Genomic DNA, 13,134 nt, shown 5'->3' on the forward strand with positions numbered 1-13,134 from the left:
CACTCAACACTCTAACATCATACTGGATTGAGTCTTCTCCAGCCTCATTCACAGCCACACAAGTGTATCTGCCAGAATCCTCTGCTTGGGCACGAGGGATCTGGAGGACTCTTCCGCCTATGTAAGAAATACAGCACAAAAACATATTAAATTCTTATACACTCATATGCAACATATAGTATCGATGCATCGATATATTAAACAAACTATTTTGCCATGCTATATAATCAAAATGTTGCTATTTAGCCACTCACCAGGCAGGATAAGTACTTTATCATTAGAGGTCAGCAGGTGTCCATCTTTGTACCAGGTGAGAACGGGAGGGGGGACGGCATTGGTCTCACAATATAGGGAGATGGGATTATTTAGTATCACATCCTTCACGTCTCCATCATTACCAGTGTCAGAGTCTCCAAAGCCTCGGAAACTAGGGGGAACTGAGACAAAAGACAGGATTTTACTGTTACAGACAGGGATAAAGCCTGAAGATTACGGTACAAAATCCACAAATAAAAGGTTTAAAACAAGCTGAAAATGAGATCCAGTCGATAATATACATAAAGCAGCCACTAGGGGGAGACATACTCCTTAAAATTGGTGCTTCTCAACTTTTTGTCTTATTGTATGTGCCCACACAACCTTCTTTTAAAAAAGGCCCCAAACTTTTGAATGGTAGAGTGTATATATAAATACATTTGAATAGTAGTGTGTATGCATTCTGAACTTTTAAAACCCTGTTCACCTTGAATATTTACATCAAAGTCCTTCTCATCCTCTCCAGCGATGTTGGTGGCTACACAAGTGTAACGACCTGTATCGGACACCTGAGTCTGTTTGATCTGAACGATACGACCATTCGCTGTGATAGTGAGGTGACCATCTGCTTTCAAGATCTGCAGAGAGAGAGAAACGGAGTATAGTGAAAACTCAATATTGCCATAAGAGTTAAAAACAGCATGGTTTTTTGATATACTGTACATGTTTTTCACCTGGCCGTCCTTGTACCACACCAGCGTAGGTGTTGGAATAGCCTGAGCCTCACACTCGAGTGTAAGGGTGTTGTTAACTTTTATTTTCACCTCTTTAGGAGACAGACTCTCTCCTGGGATGTCATTTTTATTGATAACTGGAGGGACTGAAGGAAAGTAACGTATATAAAAGTTAACAGATAACTGACACACAAAAATTGTTATATTCCTCTATGCCAAAAGGTGACGATGTAAATCAGCTCTCATACGTACTGAAAACTTTGACCTCATAGGTTTTGAGTGTTTCTCCAGCCTCATTAGTTGCCACACATGTATATCTCCCAGCATCCTCTTCCTTAGCATTCAGGATCTGTAAAGTGCGACCACCTGTCACAAGACACATAGTTAAGCTGTAAATTAATTTATTTATAATTAACTATTTATATTAATTATAAATTAGTTAGAAATATGAAGCAGCAATAAACCAAAAAAAGCTTATAGTAGTAAACCCAAAAATAAAAAAATATGGCCATTTAATCACAATTTAATCTTGCTTCAAAGCCATTTCTTTGTACCAAAGTCCAATTTAAGGGTTGAGATCTGACCTGGAAGAACCCTGACGTTGCGGCTGGATTCAAAGGTTGTGCCGTCTTTGAGCCAGGTGATGATGGCAGGGGGGTAGGACTGGGCTTCACAAACAAGAGAGGTAGGACTATTCAGCGTCACAGTAACCTCTTCAGCTGAACCTTCTGGACCAGAACCAGCAATGGTAGGAGAAACTGGGGACAGAAACATAAATAAGTCCACACACAAGACCACAAAAAGACATTGTAATACCTCCTGCCCAAACATACCTAACACATTGAGGTTAAAGTGTCTGCTCCTGTCTCCAGCGCGGTTAGAGGCCAGGCAGCTATACCTGCCTGTGTCGGCAACCTGTGATCCACTGATCTGCAGGAAACGCCCATTTGACATCACCTGCAACCTTGAGTCACTAGTCAGCGGTTGCCCATCCTTCAACCATGTAATCTCTGGCACTGGATTACCTAGACCACCCAAAAAATTGGTTAATAGGAGGAAAGAGATCAAGGCAAGGCAAGTTTATTTATATAGCACATTTCATACACAGTGGTAATTCAAAGTGCTTTACATGAAAGAAAGTGAAAAATAATAATCACAGCAATGAAAACAAGGAATTAAAAATAATTATAAAAACAAGCAATTTTAAAATGATATAGAAATTGAATTACAGTGAATTTAAAACAGTTAAGAGAAGATGGTTATACATAAAATACAGTGCAGTCATTTAGGACGTAGCACAGTGCTTATTCAACAAATGTACAGCTAAACAGATGAGTTTTGAGTCCGGATTTAAATGTGGCTAATGTTTTAGCACATCAGATCTTTTCTGGAAGCTGGTTCCAACTATGGGCGGCATCATAGCTAAAAGCGGACTCCCCTTGTTTTGTGTGAACCCTTGGAATTTCTAACTGACTCGATCCTAAGGATCTGAGTGGTCTGTTAGGTTTATATTCAGTGAGCATATCTGCAATGTATTTAGGTCCTAGGCCATTGAGCGATTTATAAACGAGTTAAAGTACTTTAAAATCAATCCTAAATGTAACTGGTATGATATGCTCAGATTTTCTGGTTCTAGTCAGAATCCTGACAGCAGCATTCTGGATGAGCAGCAGTTGTCTAATGGTCTTCTTGGGAAGGCCGGTGAGGAGACCATTACAATAATCCACCCTGCTGGTGATAAAGGCATGAACAAGTTTCCAGGCTTGACTGGAAACAAAACATCTAATTCTTGCAATGTTTTTGAGATGATAGTATGCTGATTTAGTTACTGCTTTGACATGACTACTAAAACTAAGGTCTGTCTCCAGAATCGCCCCAAGATTTATGACTTGATTTTTAGTTGTTTGACCCCTAGAGTCAAGGTATGCATTCACCTTGAGAACTTCATCTTTGTTTCCAAATGCAATGACTTCAGTTTTCTCCTTATTTAACTGAAGAAAGTTTTGGCACATCCAACTGTTAATCATCAATGCATTGGCAGAGGGAGTCAATGGGACTATAGTCATTTGGAGATAAGGCTAGGTAAATCTGGGTATCATCAGCATAGCTGTGATAGGCAATTTGGTTCTTCCTCATTATCTGACTAAAGTCTAGATAAGCAAAGCAATCTTGTGGTTTGTGTCACTTACCAGTGACCTCACAGGCCAAAATGATGCTCTGTCTCTCCTTCACTTTCACATCCTCCACTGTGCCTTCATTTACAATGCTAGGTGGCACTGAGGTTGACAGAATGAAGTGAAGTGAAGTGAGATGAAAGATGAAGTGAGATTTAAGATAACATTAAGTGACACACTATAACTAATATCAATATGTTTATTTCTGGCAACTGTATTTAGGCTTTGAAATTCACAAAAGCTGTGTTCATTTATGAACACAAAATAACAAAATTTTCGTCCCATGTATAGTGCTGCATTACCCAGGACATTTAGGTCGAAATGTTTTCGCTCCTCTCCTGCAGAGTTGGACACGATGCAGGTGTATCTCCCAGCATCCTCACTTGCGGAATGCATCAAACGCAGGCCTCGTCCACCTGAGACAATTACAGACATATATCAGACTCACAAGTGGCTGAATGAGGGAATGGTTTCTGCACATTGAGTTAAAAGGATAGGCCACATTTAATTCTCTTAGGGAATTACTTAATCAGCTATAAATCAAGAGTGTGAGATTTACTCAGAGGAGAGATGTATCTGAAAAATGAATAAGTGAGCAAGCTCAGAGTTTCAATTTGTCTCAAAAAAACTGGCTTCATAAATGTCCCCTATTGTTCAGTAGTAAACGAGAGACCTCAAGTTAACAGCTGTTCAAATAGAGCTTAACCCGTCAACACAAGCCATTTCACTCTTTAAACGAGTAATTATCACTCCCTAGGAGAGAGCTAAGCTGATCACCTGAACAAATACCTTACTCTCTTTCCTTCCCTGGTGCCTCTTTTTCTTATAATGAAGAAAAGAGTTTGTGGTCAGCCAGAAATTATATAAAGTATCTGTGGATAAGCTTTTCTATTAGGCAATAGGACAAGCAACACTTGTGAATATGTGATCAATAATGTGCCTATCCTACATATTCTGGTCCTGTTTTCTGTCCAGCTTCATGTCTTTTCTGTGGCATGCAGATGGACAGTCTTAGATGGACATCTGTTCAGCACAGATTCATTTACAATGTGGTTAATTTTGCGCAGGTGACCTCCGGTGGTTTACGATGTCTGAGGTTACAATGATGGATGTACCTCATACTTGCTGCTGGCGGAGGATCGGTCTCTGTTTACACTGGAAGCCGCTAATGGAGAGTCTTTGCATGTTAAAATACAAGAACATCTGTCCAGCTGTTTTTCTTTTCAGTTAACCATTGATCTGTGGCGTTTAGCTGCTTACTGAAGCTATCTTGTTGCACCTACTGGAGTTATTACACCTGGTTAACCTTATCCTTTAACTGGTACTGGGCTCTTTACCTAGACTCAGTGGTGTAGACATTTTGGATCAAGACAAATGCATTAATTGAAGAAGAAGTTGATACCTGAGATGACCCGAACAGAGCTAGATGTGCTGATCGGCTGGCCATCTTTGAGCCAGGTGACGGATGGTGGTGGCATTCCAGAAGCTTCACAAGTGAGAACAACTGGGTTCTTCACAACGACACTCACGTTCTCAGGCACCTGCATCTGTCCGATGATGGTGGGAGGAACTGAAGAAGTGATGCATATTAAATGTGAATATACAGTATGGGAATGACAAAAAAAATCACTATACATACTGAATAGTAGTATTACTTGAATAGTGATCTGAAAAGTGAATTTTGCTATTTTTACAGGAGTGTAACGGTACATGTATTCGTACCGAAGATTTTCAGTACAGGTATTTCAGGTTTGGTACGCATGTGCACCGAACAAATACAGTATCGTTTTAACCACTGCATGAGTGGAACTTCATTGGAAACTTCCAATTTATATATTGATACTTTTGATGAGTAACAAAGTCTCATCTTTCAAATTACGTAATTTTTTTCTGGAAATTCAAACAATAAATGTTGTTTTGATGCTCTTCGATGTGGCGTGACAGATTGGTGTATAAACACCTCAGTTCAAATGGCAGCGCTGAGCGCGATCATCTCTTCCTCTTTACTATTCATTTTAATGTGAAATAAACATGAATAAACATCTCATGCCTCATATAATCGCTCAGTGTTTCAATTGCGGAAAGACAAATAAAACAGCTTGTACACAAAATGTCACGAAGCATTTCATTTACCTCAGGCAAGACATCAGTGTTCACAGCTCATTAGTTTGCTTTAGAAATTAAGTCTAGAGAAGAGAATTTTGCGAAATATTAGACTACATACTCATTTTATTTTACTTTACCTAATTATTGAATATATGTATAAATAAATCTGCTATGAAACAAGTTATGACCATCACTGCGCAAATGAATATAGTTCAACAACAAATAGAAATTTTCAATAAACAGAAAATAGAAGTTAATTTAAAAACTGCATTATGTGCAAGTTACATTTTTGCATAAAATTTTTTAAGTTGAGTGTTATTATATTTAAAAATAAATAGTAATTGAATTTAAGTTTGGGGTTTGGTGTTAAATTTGAGGTCTGGTGTTATAGGGGGCTCCCTATAGTTTAGAGCAGAGGCTGAAGTAGTGTTTTTATCTCTAGGAATTTTTTTTATTATAATTAAATTTATTTAAAGAAAGAACAAATTTGCTCATTAAACCACTGTTTAATAAAAAAATAAGCAATTTTATGTTTAGGTTTTTCCCCCTGCTGTAACAAATCCATACCGATCCATGACGTCAAAACCAAGGTATGTACCGAACCATCATGTTTGTGTACCATTACACCCCTATAGTATTATGAACAATAGTTACAAAAGAACTGATGTAACATTAAAAAATAAATTAAAATTAAATAATTAAAAATAATTAAAATGATAAAATAATAAGCACGATTCACTAAAAAGTTTGGAAGACCGTTGGAAATTGAGAAGAGTTTTAAAAAAACTATTTGATGATACTGTTGGCTCAGAAAAACTATACAAACTTTGACTATTTTTCTCACAATGAACATTGACATCGTATTTCCTGTCAGCTTGTCCTGCCACATTGACAGCAATACAGGTGTATCGACCGGTGTCAGCCACTTGAGCATCCTGGATGCGTAAAAGTCTGCCCTCGTTAAGTATTTGAGCCCTGTGGCCGGTGCTCAGGGGTCTACTGTCTTTCATCCATGAAATGGCAGGTCTGGGGACCCCGTCTGCCTCACAACGCAGAGTGATATCTCCACCTCGCGTCACTGTCTCCTCATCCTGAGCTGAGGAGCTGATGGAGGGACGAACTGTTTGGAGTAAAGAAAAATGTAAAATGCTTGTGAAGTCCATGTGGAGTGTCTTTTATATGGTGAGACAGCAGAAACTGGAAACCCCACAAGCTTTATGAGTGCTCATATTTGTATAGTAGATTAAATTGTGCCCCTGATTCAAACAGACATATGCAGAATATGCAGATTGTGTATATCTAAAATTACTCAAAAGTTTAATATTGATTTTGTGGATTTACTTTTCCATAACAATATCTATTTATCATCCAGTTCTAGTTTGAGTGCCTGTAATGAATAATGTGAGAGAAAAATTTTTACCATAAACTTGCAGATTGTATTCTTTCATTGCACTGCCAGCTGTACTGGAGGCCAGACAGGTGTAAGAGGAAGCATCTGCCTTCCCAACACTGGAAATCTGCAGCTGACGCCCACCAGAGAGAACACGCACACGAGAGTCTCCCTTTAGCTCTGATCCTGAGACACAAAAATTATTAGAAAACTTAGGGTTAAGAGTTTGTTCAAATACCTTATGGATCATGGAGTAAGAGTTTGAAAATGACAATAAATATGATGAGGATAGTGACGAGGAAGATGGCGAGGATGAAAAGTCTTACCATCTTTCTTCCAGGTGAGACTGGGAGGAGGAATCCCACTGGACTCACACACAAGAGTGATGAGACCACCCTCAATCACAGTCAGAGGAGACACCTCATCAGATCCACGGATACTGGGAGGAACTGGGGGAAAACAAATAACAGAGAGAAAGAAAAACAGTTTACATTATAACTTGACTCAGGTTCAGAGTTTATATTCAATTATATTTTCAGCACTCACCCCACACGTTCAGGTTATAGTGCTTATCGGTTTTTCCTGCCACATTGGTTGCTTCACAAGTGTACCTGCCTGTGTCCTGGACCTGAGCACTGTTAATCTGCAAACACAAAACAATTATCAAATCAATACCATCCTAAGGTTCTTAAATTAGAAGGACAACAATCCAAAATGCCCTTCACTTGCTATTTTAGAACAGTATAAAAAACTAATTTTAACCAACCAATAGGACAAATTTAAAGATTTAACAGCCAAACTTTGATGCTGGGGGTTTGCAGCTAATTTACAGGGAGTAGTTACATGGTCCCATGATATTCTGGGTGGTTGCTAGGTTGTTGCTTGTTGGCCCAGTTCAAAACTTACAGGCAGTTTATAGGCTGATGGATGTACTGTACCTTCAGTAAGCTGCTGTCCTCTGACAGGCTCAGACCTGGTTTTCTATAGAGCGGTCGACCATCTTTCCGCCAACTCAATGCAGGTGGAGGGATGGCATCGCTCTGGCAATGCAGCTGGACTGACTGACCCATCAGTACGGTTTGGTTCACCTCCTCACCCATGATGTTGGGTGGCACTGAAGGACACAGACACAAGCAGAAAAGAAGTCTCTTATGCTCACCAAGGCTGCATTTTTTTAATTTAGCAAAAACGGTAATAATGTGAAATATCATTACAATTTAAAATAATTGTTTTCTAATTTTCATATACTTCTTGTGATGGCAAAGCTGAATTTTCAGCAGTCCTTACTCCAGTCTTCAGTGTCACATGATTCTTCACAAATCATTCTAATATGCTCATTTGGTGCTCAAGAAATATTTCTTACTACTTACTATCAATGTTGAAAATATTTGTGGTGCTTAATATTTTTGTGGCAACCATGAAAGATTTTTTTCAGGATTCTCGGATAGAAATTTCAAAAGAATCCAGATTTAATAATGTTTAGCAGTGCTTGTCTTTCTGAGCTTACCGTACACACGAAGGTCATATTCTCTGTGCTGTTCTCCACCTGCATTCACAGCAACACAAGTGTAATGACCTGTGTCACTGACCTGTGCACTAACAAACGACAACACCCTGCCACCTGACAATACCTAGTAAAAGAGGAAATTAAAAACTGATACAGCCTGTTCAAAACCTTTAAGTAGAGTTAAGTGTGATTATATATGGCTATATATGCCTGACAGCATCCAAAGTCCCACACATACAGACCTGGATTCCATCTGAAAAGCTTGAGACAGGGCTGCCTTCTTTAAGCCAAGTAAGGCTGGGCATGGGAACTCCTGAGGCTTCACACTCTAACCTGACTGGGTCATTCACCACCACTGTTATCATTCCTCCTTTACTAGTAATAGATGGAGGAACTAATGGACACAGACAAAGCGTGTTAGATAATCAAAACCATAAAATTAGTATTTTAAGAAAGAGTTTCACATAGCCAAACTATTGACTGAAAGGTTGTTTAGTGTTAGTCAAACACACTCACCATACACCTGCAGACTGTATGTGAGCTCAGTGTTGCCAGCCACATTGATGGCCACACATTTGTAGAGGCCAGCGTCTGACACCTGTGCACGGTCAATCTCTAGCACCTGACCTCTGCTCAGAATGTTAACTCCCGCAGCGCTCATCAATGGACGACCGTCTTTATACCACGTCACAGCTGCAGCAGAAAAGGCATGAGAGAAGAAACTATATCACCTGTACCTTTGTAAACTGTTACTAGCCAGTATTTGATATTGCCCTAAAAAAGAGGAAATGTAGTAAGACTCACCTGGCAAAGGACTTCCTGTTGCCTTACACTTCAGCTGAATTTGGAAGCCAGCAAGGATGGTTTCATTGAGCGTCTCTCCAGCATACTGAATGCTGGGAGGCTCTATAAAACACATGTACATACTTATTTACTGAAATGCATGATAAGTTAATATATATAAACATAGATTAATAAATAAAAACAAATAAAATACATACACATAAATAATTAAAAACAAATTGATAAATAAAAAAAGAACTCTCATCACTGTAATAGTCTTTTTTGTTAAATCAGCATAAATTACCATATAGTAAAATGACGTAAACTTGCAATTATACTATTATAATCAAAATTATTTTAAATTAAAATCACTTCAATATTTAAAATAATGAGATGTTTTTCACATTAATTGTGTTTAATTGTCATGAAAATAATAATAATATAAATATAAAATACAAATTCTTTTTTCTTTTGATTTTGTCAGGTTTTCTGAAATACACAAAATTAACAAACTATTTAGCTAAGTTAATATGCCTGTGCCATCTTGTTTTTTTAAAGTATAATTCCTACCATGCACACTGAGGCGAATGTGCTGTTGTGCCTCGCCTGCTGCATTAGTTGCCACACAAGTATATTTCCCTGCATCTTCCAGTCTGGCCTTCTTTATGTGCAAAACCCTGCCTGCAGATTCCAGCTACATGCCAAACAGAGAGAGAAAGAGAGAGGAGATGATATAAGTGACCCTGTACCACAAAACCAGTCTTAAGGCCTTTCCACACTGAGCGCGATGCGAAAAAGCGATGCGAATCGCCCGCGAATGTTGCTTTCACACAGAGCGCGAAACGAATGTTCGCCTTCTGTTCTATTTCACGCCTGCACGCTAGGTGGTGCTGACCAACAATGCATTTTTTCTTCATGTATCGTGTGTATCTCATGTGGTTCACATCGTCTGCTGCTCAATATACAGCATTAAATTAAGTAACTTGTGTTTCTTCATCAGAAAGAATACATCTGAAATAATTAGAGGTACAATTAGCATCAAGCTACATTGAAAATGAATGTAATTATTACAGTTTTTGCTCAAAACCCACTTTAAATCATCATCTGCTTGTAATAACTTCCGATTGTGATATAAAATAGATCTTGATTCTATAATAGGCAGACATGCACTCTTTGTATGTTTTATAATGGATTATAGGTCTATTTGCTTTCATATTTCATGTGTAGAAAAATATTTATCTTTTATATATATATATATATATTTATATATATATATATACGGAAGGGCAAGAGATATGATTTACATGATTGACAGGTCTAGAGTGAACAAGCTCTGACACAAACACTCGCGCTCGTAGAAGAGAATGGACAGTGCTCTTCAGATCACATAATTCAGTGGAGAATTAATAGAAATGTTACTCTGTATAAAGAACATGTGAGAATAGTCTGTTCTTGAATACCAACAATAACAAGAACTCAGCATTCACTCTTCTCTTTTGCGGAAAAAGTCCTCTACTTCGGTGTTTTTACACTCGTGCTCAATACAGTCTTCTGAGCTTTTAGCACCACTGCGTCGACCTTTTGGGTAACAGCAGTTGCTCTGGCCATGTGATGTTATGCTCAAATCTTATTGGATGGCCCGTATTTTTGAAAAAGAAAAGATTCTGAAAAGAACTGAAAAGATTCGTCAGACAGGATGCTGTCTATATGGAAGCATCCATAGGAATCTGTTGTTTTATTCCAGTGCGTCATTGCGTCCGAAATTCGTTATGCTTTTTCGCACAGTGTGGAAAGGCCTTTAAGTGTCAATTTTTCGAAAAGCTGAATAAATAACTTTCCATTGATGTATGGTTTGTTAGGATTGGACAATATTTGGCTGAGATACAACTATTCGAATATCTGGAATCTGAGGGAGCAGAAAATCACCTTTAAAGTTATCCAAATGAAGTTTTGATATATTTACAGCAGGAAATTTACTAAATAACTTAATGGAACATGATCTTTAATTAATGATTTTTGGCATAAAAGAAAAATCTATAATTTTGACCCATACAATGTATTTTTGGCTATTGCTACAAATATAACTGTGCTACTTATGACTGGTTTTGTGGTCCAGGATCACATATGTGGTTATGTAAACCTCCTCAAACACTTGATTTATTTTGGAAGGCTTCTGTCATGCTTTAAAGTCTGACCGTCAGAAATTCTTGTGTGGTGTCCACAGGACGGCCATCTTTGAGCCATGTGATGCTGGGAGGTGGAATTCCACTGACCACACACTGGAGGCTGATTGACGTGTGGAGGACCACAGACCTCTCAGCTGGACTGGTAGAACGGATAGTTGGGGGGACTGACAGACAAATAGTAAAGAAATAAATAGTTAAATTTGACCATATAAGTTCCTGAAATGTGTCTGTAACTTAGAGGAACTTAAAAAAAAATCACCTTTGACCTTCCATCTGTGAGTAGATGAGGCAAACATCAAACACAAACATTAGCAAGAAATAAAAAAAAAATATTATTACCATGTACAGACACTTTAAATTCTCTCTCTTGTTCTCCAGCCTCGTTAGTCGCTACACAGTGAAAAAGTGATGTATCAGACACCTGAGCACGCGAGATGACCAATCGACGCCCGTTTGACGTGATCCGCACCCCTTCGCCCTGCCTCACTGGCACGCCATCCTTCAGCCACCTTAAAAGAGAGAGATAGATGTAGATGAGCGACATTTCAATTCTGTATATGTGTGAATATATGTGCATGTGTACTCACGCGATGGTTGGCGTAGGTGTGCCTGTAGCATAACACTCAAGCTCTAGGATATTGTTGAGGATGACGGTGGCGTCTGTGGTTTCACTTGCCCCATCCACAAAAGGAGGAACTGAATTCACACAAACAAAAAGAATGGTCAGACGCTACAGCATCTCCGGAATCGTAAACCAAACAATGCACAAATCAACCGTGCCTTTGAAATAACGCGTAACAAACTCACATAATGAAAACACACAGAGAGTTAATGAATGCCACATGCTTGGGTCACATCATCGGATACGGCCTCTACCATCATCCTTTAATCTCACTGAATCTTTATACATTTCCTTAATTTGTTGTTAACCAGTTTATAGGCTCATAAAACACTTTGCTGTTGATTTCCTGCAATCACATTCCCATGATGCAACACAAATGTGGACCGACTGATTGAAGTCTTCTGTTGGATGCATATAATGGTGTCCAGATGCTCAAAAGATCAATGTGCAGGTCAAGACAAGATCTGTCTGGCTCATGCACACAAAAACACAAGACACTGAACTTGCTGTTTCATGTAGGAAAGTGAAGGATGAGATGCCTTGAGATTTAAAGGGGTCATCGGATGCAAAATTCACTTTACAAGTTGTTTGAACATAAATGTGTGTTGGAAGTGTGTGTACACATCCACCCAGTGTTTTTTTTTAAATCCCTATTTTAAAATCCCTTTTCTCAAATCAAGCTGTTCTGAGAGCCCTGCCAGAATGACGTAGTTCTGTACAGACCGCTCCCACAATAGTTGATTCACAAGACCATTTTACCTTAGACCCGCCCTGAGTGAGCTGAGAGCTGTCCGACTCTGGTGCAGGGGAAGACAAAATGTCTCTGATTAAGCAATTGAAGTGTTTAATTGTTGGATGTAATAATGAATATAGCAGTCGTCATTTACTCCTGACATCTGAGCTGCTGAAGACGCAGAGGATTAACGTTACTTTCGATTTGAAGGGAATGCGCCGATCCCGATCTGCCTAAATGCATCTATGTTCGCGCGACTCATTCATGATCCAGCTTCATCTACAGAAGAAGTGAGTATAAGGGTTTTAAGGAAACTTTGCAAATCGCCTTTCCTATTAATGTGCTAGTTAGCAAGTTTCGCAGCTGAAGTTTAGTATGCTCCATAGATATATACAGTATACCTAGATGCCTCATTATCGACTGTTTCTATGGGCCGCGATACGTAAGGCATCCGCCATTTTTGGAACTGCAAATTTTTGAGCGCACTGACTGTGTGCGTCTACAACAGCAAGTTATACGCTTGTATATCTTTGAATATTCATTGATTATTATGGTGAATGCGAGATGGCTGGTCAACGTATCTGGAGCGGTCGAATAGGAATCTACACATATCTATAGTCTGCTCGTCACTCCACGGAAGAGAG

The 13,134-nt window shown here is 38.8% G+C and overlaps 1 protein-coding gene across 2 annotated transcripts in view; it reads right to left on the bottom strand.

The window, feature by feature from the left end:
• The window catches only part of LOC306880268 (hemicentin-1-like), a 112,260-nt gene that overhangs the window by 27,931 nt on the left and 71,195 nt on the right, over window positions 1-13,134 (bottom strand). For both annotated transcript variants that reach the window (XM_079433700.1, XM_079433701.1), the window contains exons 33-55: window positions 11,723-11,831; window positions 11,475-11,644; window positions 11,145-11,299; window positions 9,520-9,643; window positions 8,971-9,072; window positions 8,683-8,859; window positions 8,409-8,560; window positions 8,167-8,290; window positions 7,598-7,773; window positions 7,206-7,302; window positions 6,986-7,108; window positions 6,690-6,845; window positions 6,114-6,389; window positions 4,566-4,733; window positions 3,466-3,579; window positions 3,179-3,265; window positions 1,823-2,014; window positions 1,574-1,747; window positions 1,242-1,355; window positions 990-1,135; window positions 743-893; window positions 255-437; window positions 4-117 (exon numbers count right to left, since the gene is read on the bottom strand). In XM_079433700.1, the coding sequence (XP_079289826.1) occupies window positions 4-117; window positions 255-437; window positions 743-893; window positions 990-1,135; window positions 1,242-1,355; window positions 1,574-1,747; window positions 1,823-2,014; window positions 3,179-3,265; window positions 3,466-3,579; window positions 4,566-4,733; window positions 6,114-6,389; window positions 6,690-6,845; window positions 6,986-7,108; window positions 7,206-7,302; window positions 7,598-7,773; window positions 8,167-8,290; window positions 8,409-8,560; window positions 8,683-8,859; window positions 8,971-9,072; window positions 9,520-9,643; window positions 11,145-11,299; window positions 11,475-11,644; window positions 11,723-11,831 (3,384 nt within the window). The remainder of the gene's footprint in view (window positions 1-3; window positions 118-254; window positions 438-742; window positions 894-989; window positions 1,136-1,241; window positions 1,356-1,573; window positions 1,748-1,822; window positions 2,015-3,178; window positions 3,266-3,465; window positions 3,580-4,565; window positions 4,734-6,113; window positions 6,390-6,689; window positions 6,846-6,985; window positions 7,109-7,205; window positions 7,303-7,597; window positions 7,774-8,166; window positions 8,291-8,408; window positions 8,561-8,682; window positions 8,860-8,970; window positions 9,073-9,519; window positions 9,644-11,144; window positions 11,300-11,474; window positions 11,645-11,722; window positions 11,832-13,134) is intronic.

The sequence above is a fragment of the Barbus barbus genome (genome assembly GCF_936440315.1).
Source record: "Barbus barbus genome assembly, chromosome: 14".
Taxonomy (NCBI): Eukaryota; Metazoa; Chordata; class Actinopteri; order Cypriniformes; family Cyprinidae; genus Barbus; species Barbus barbus.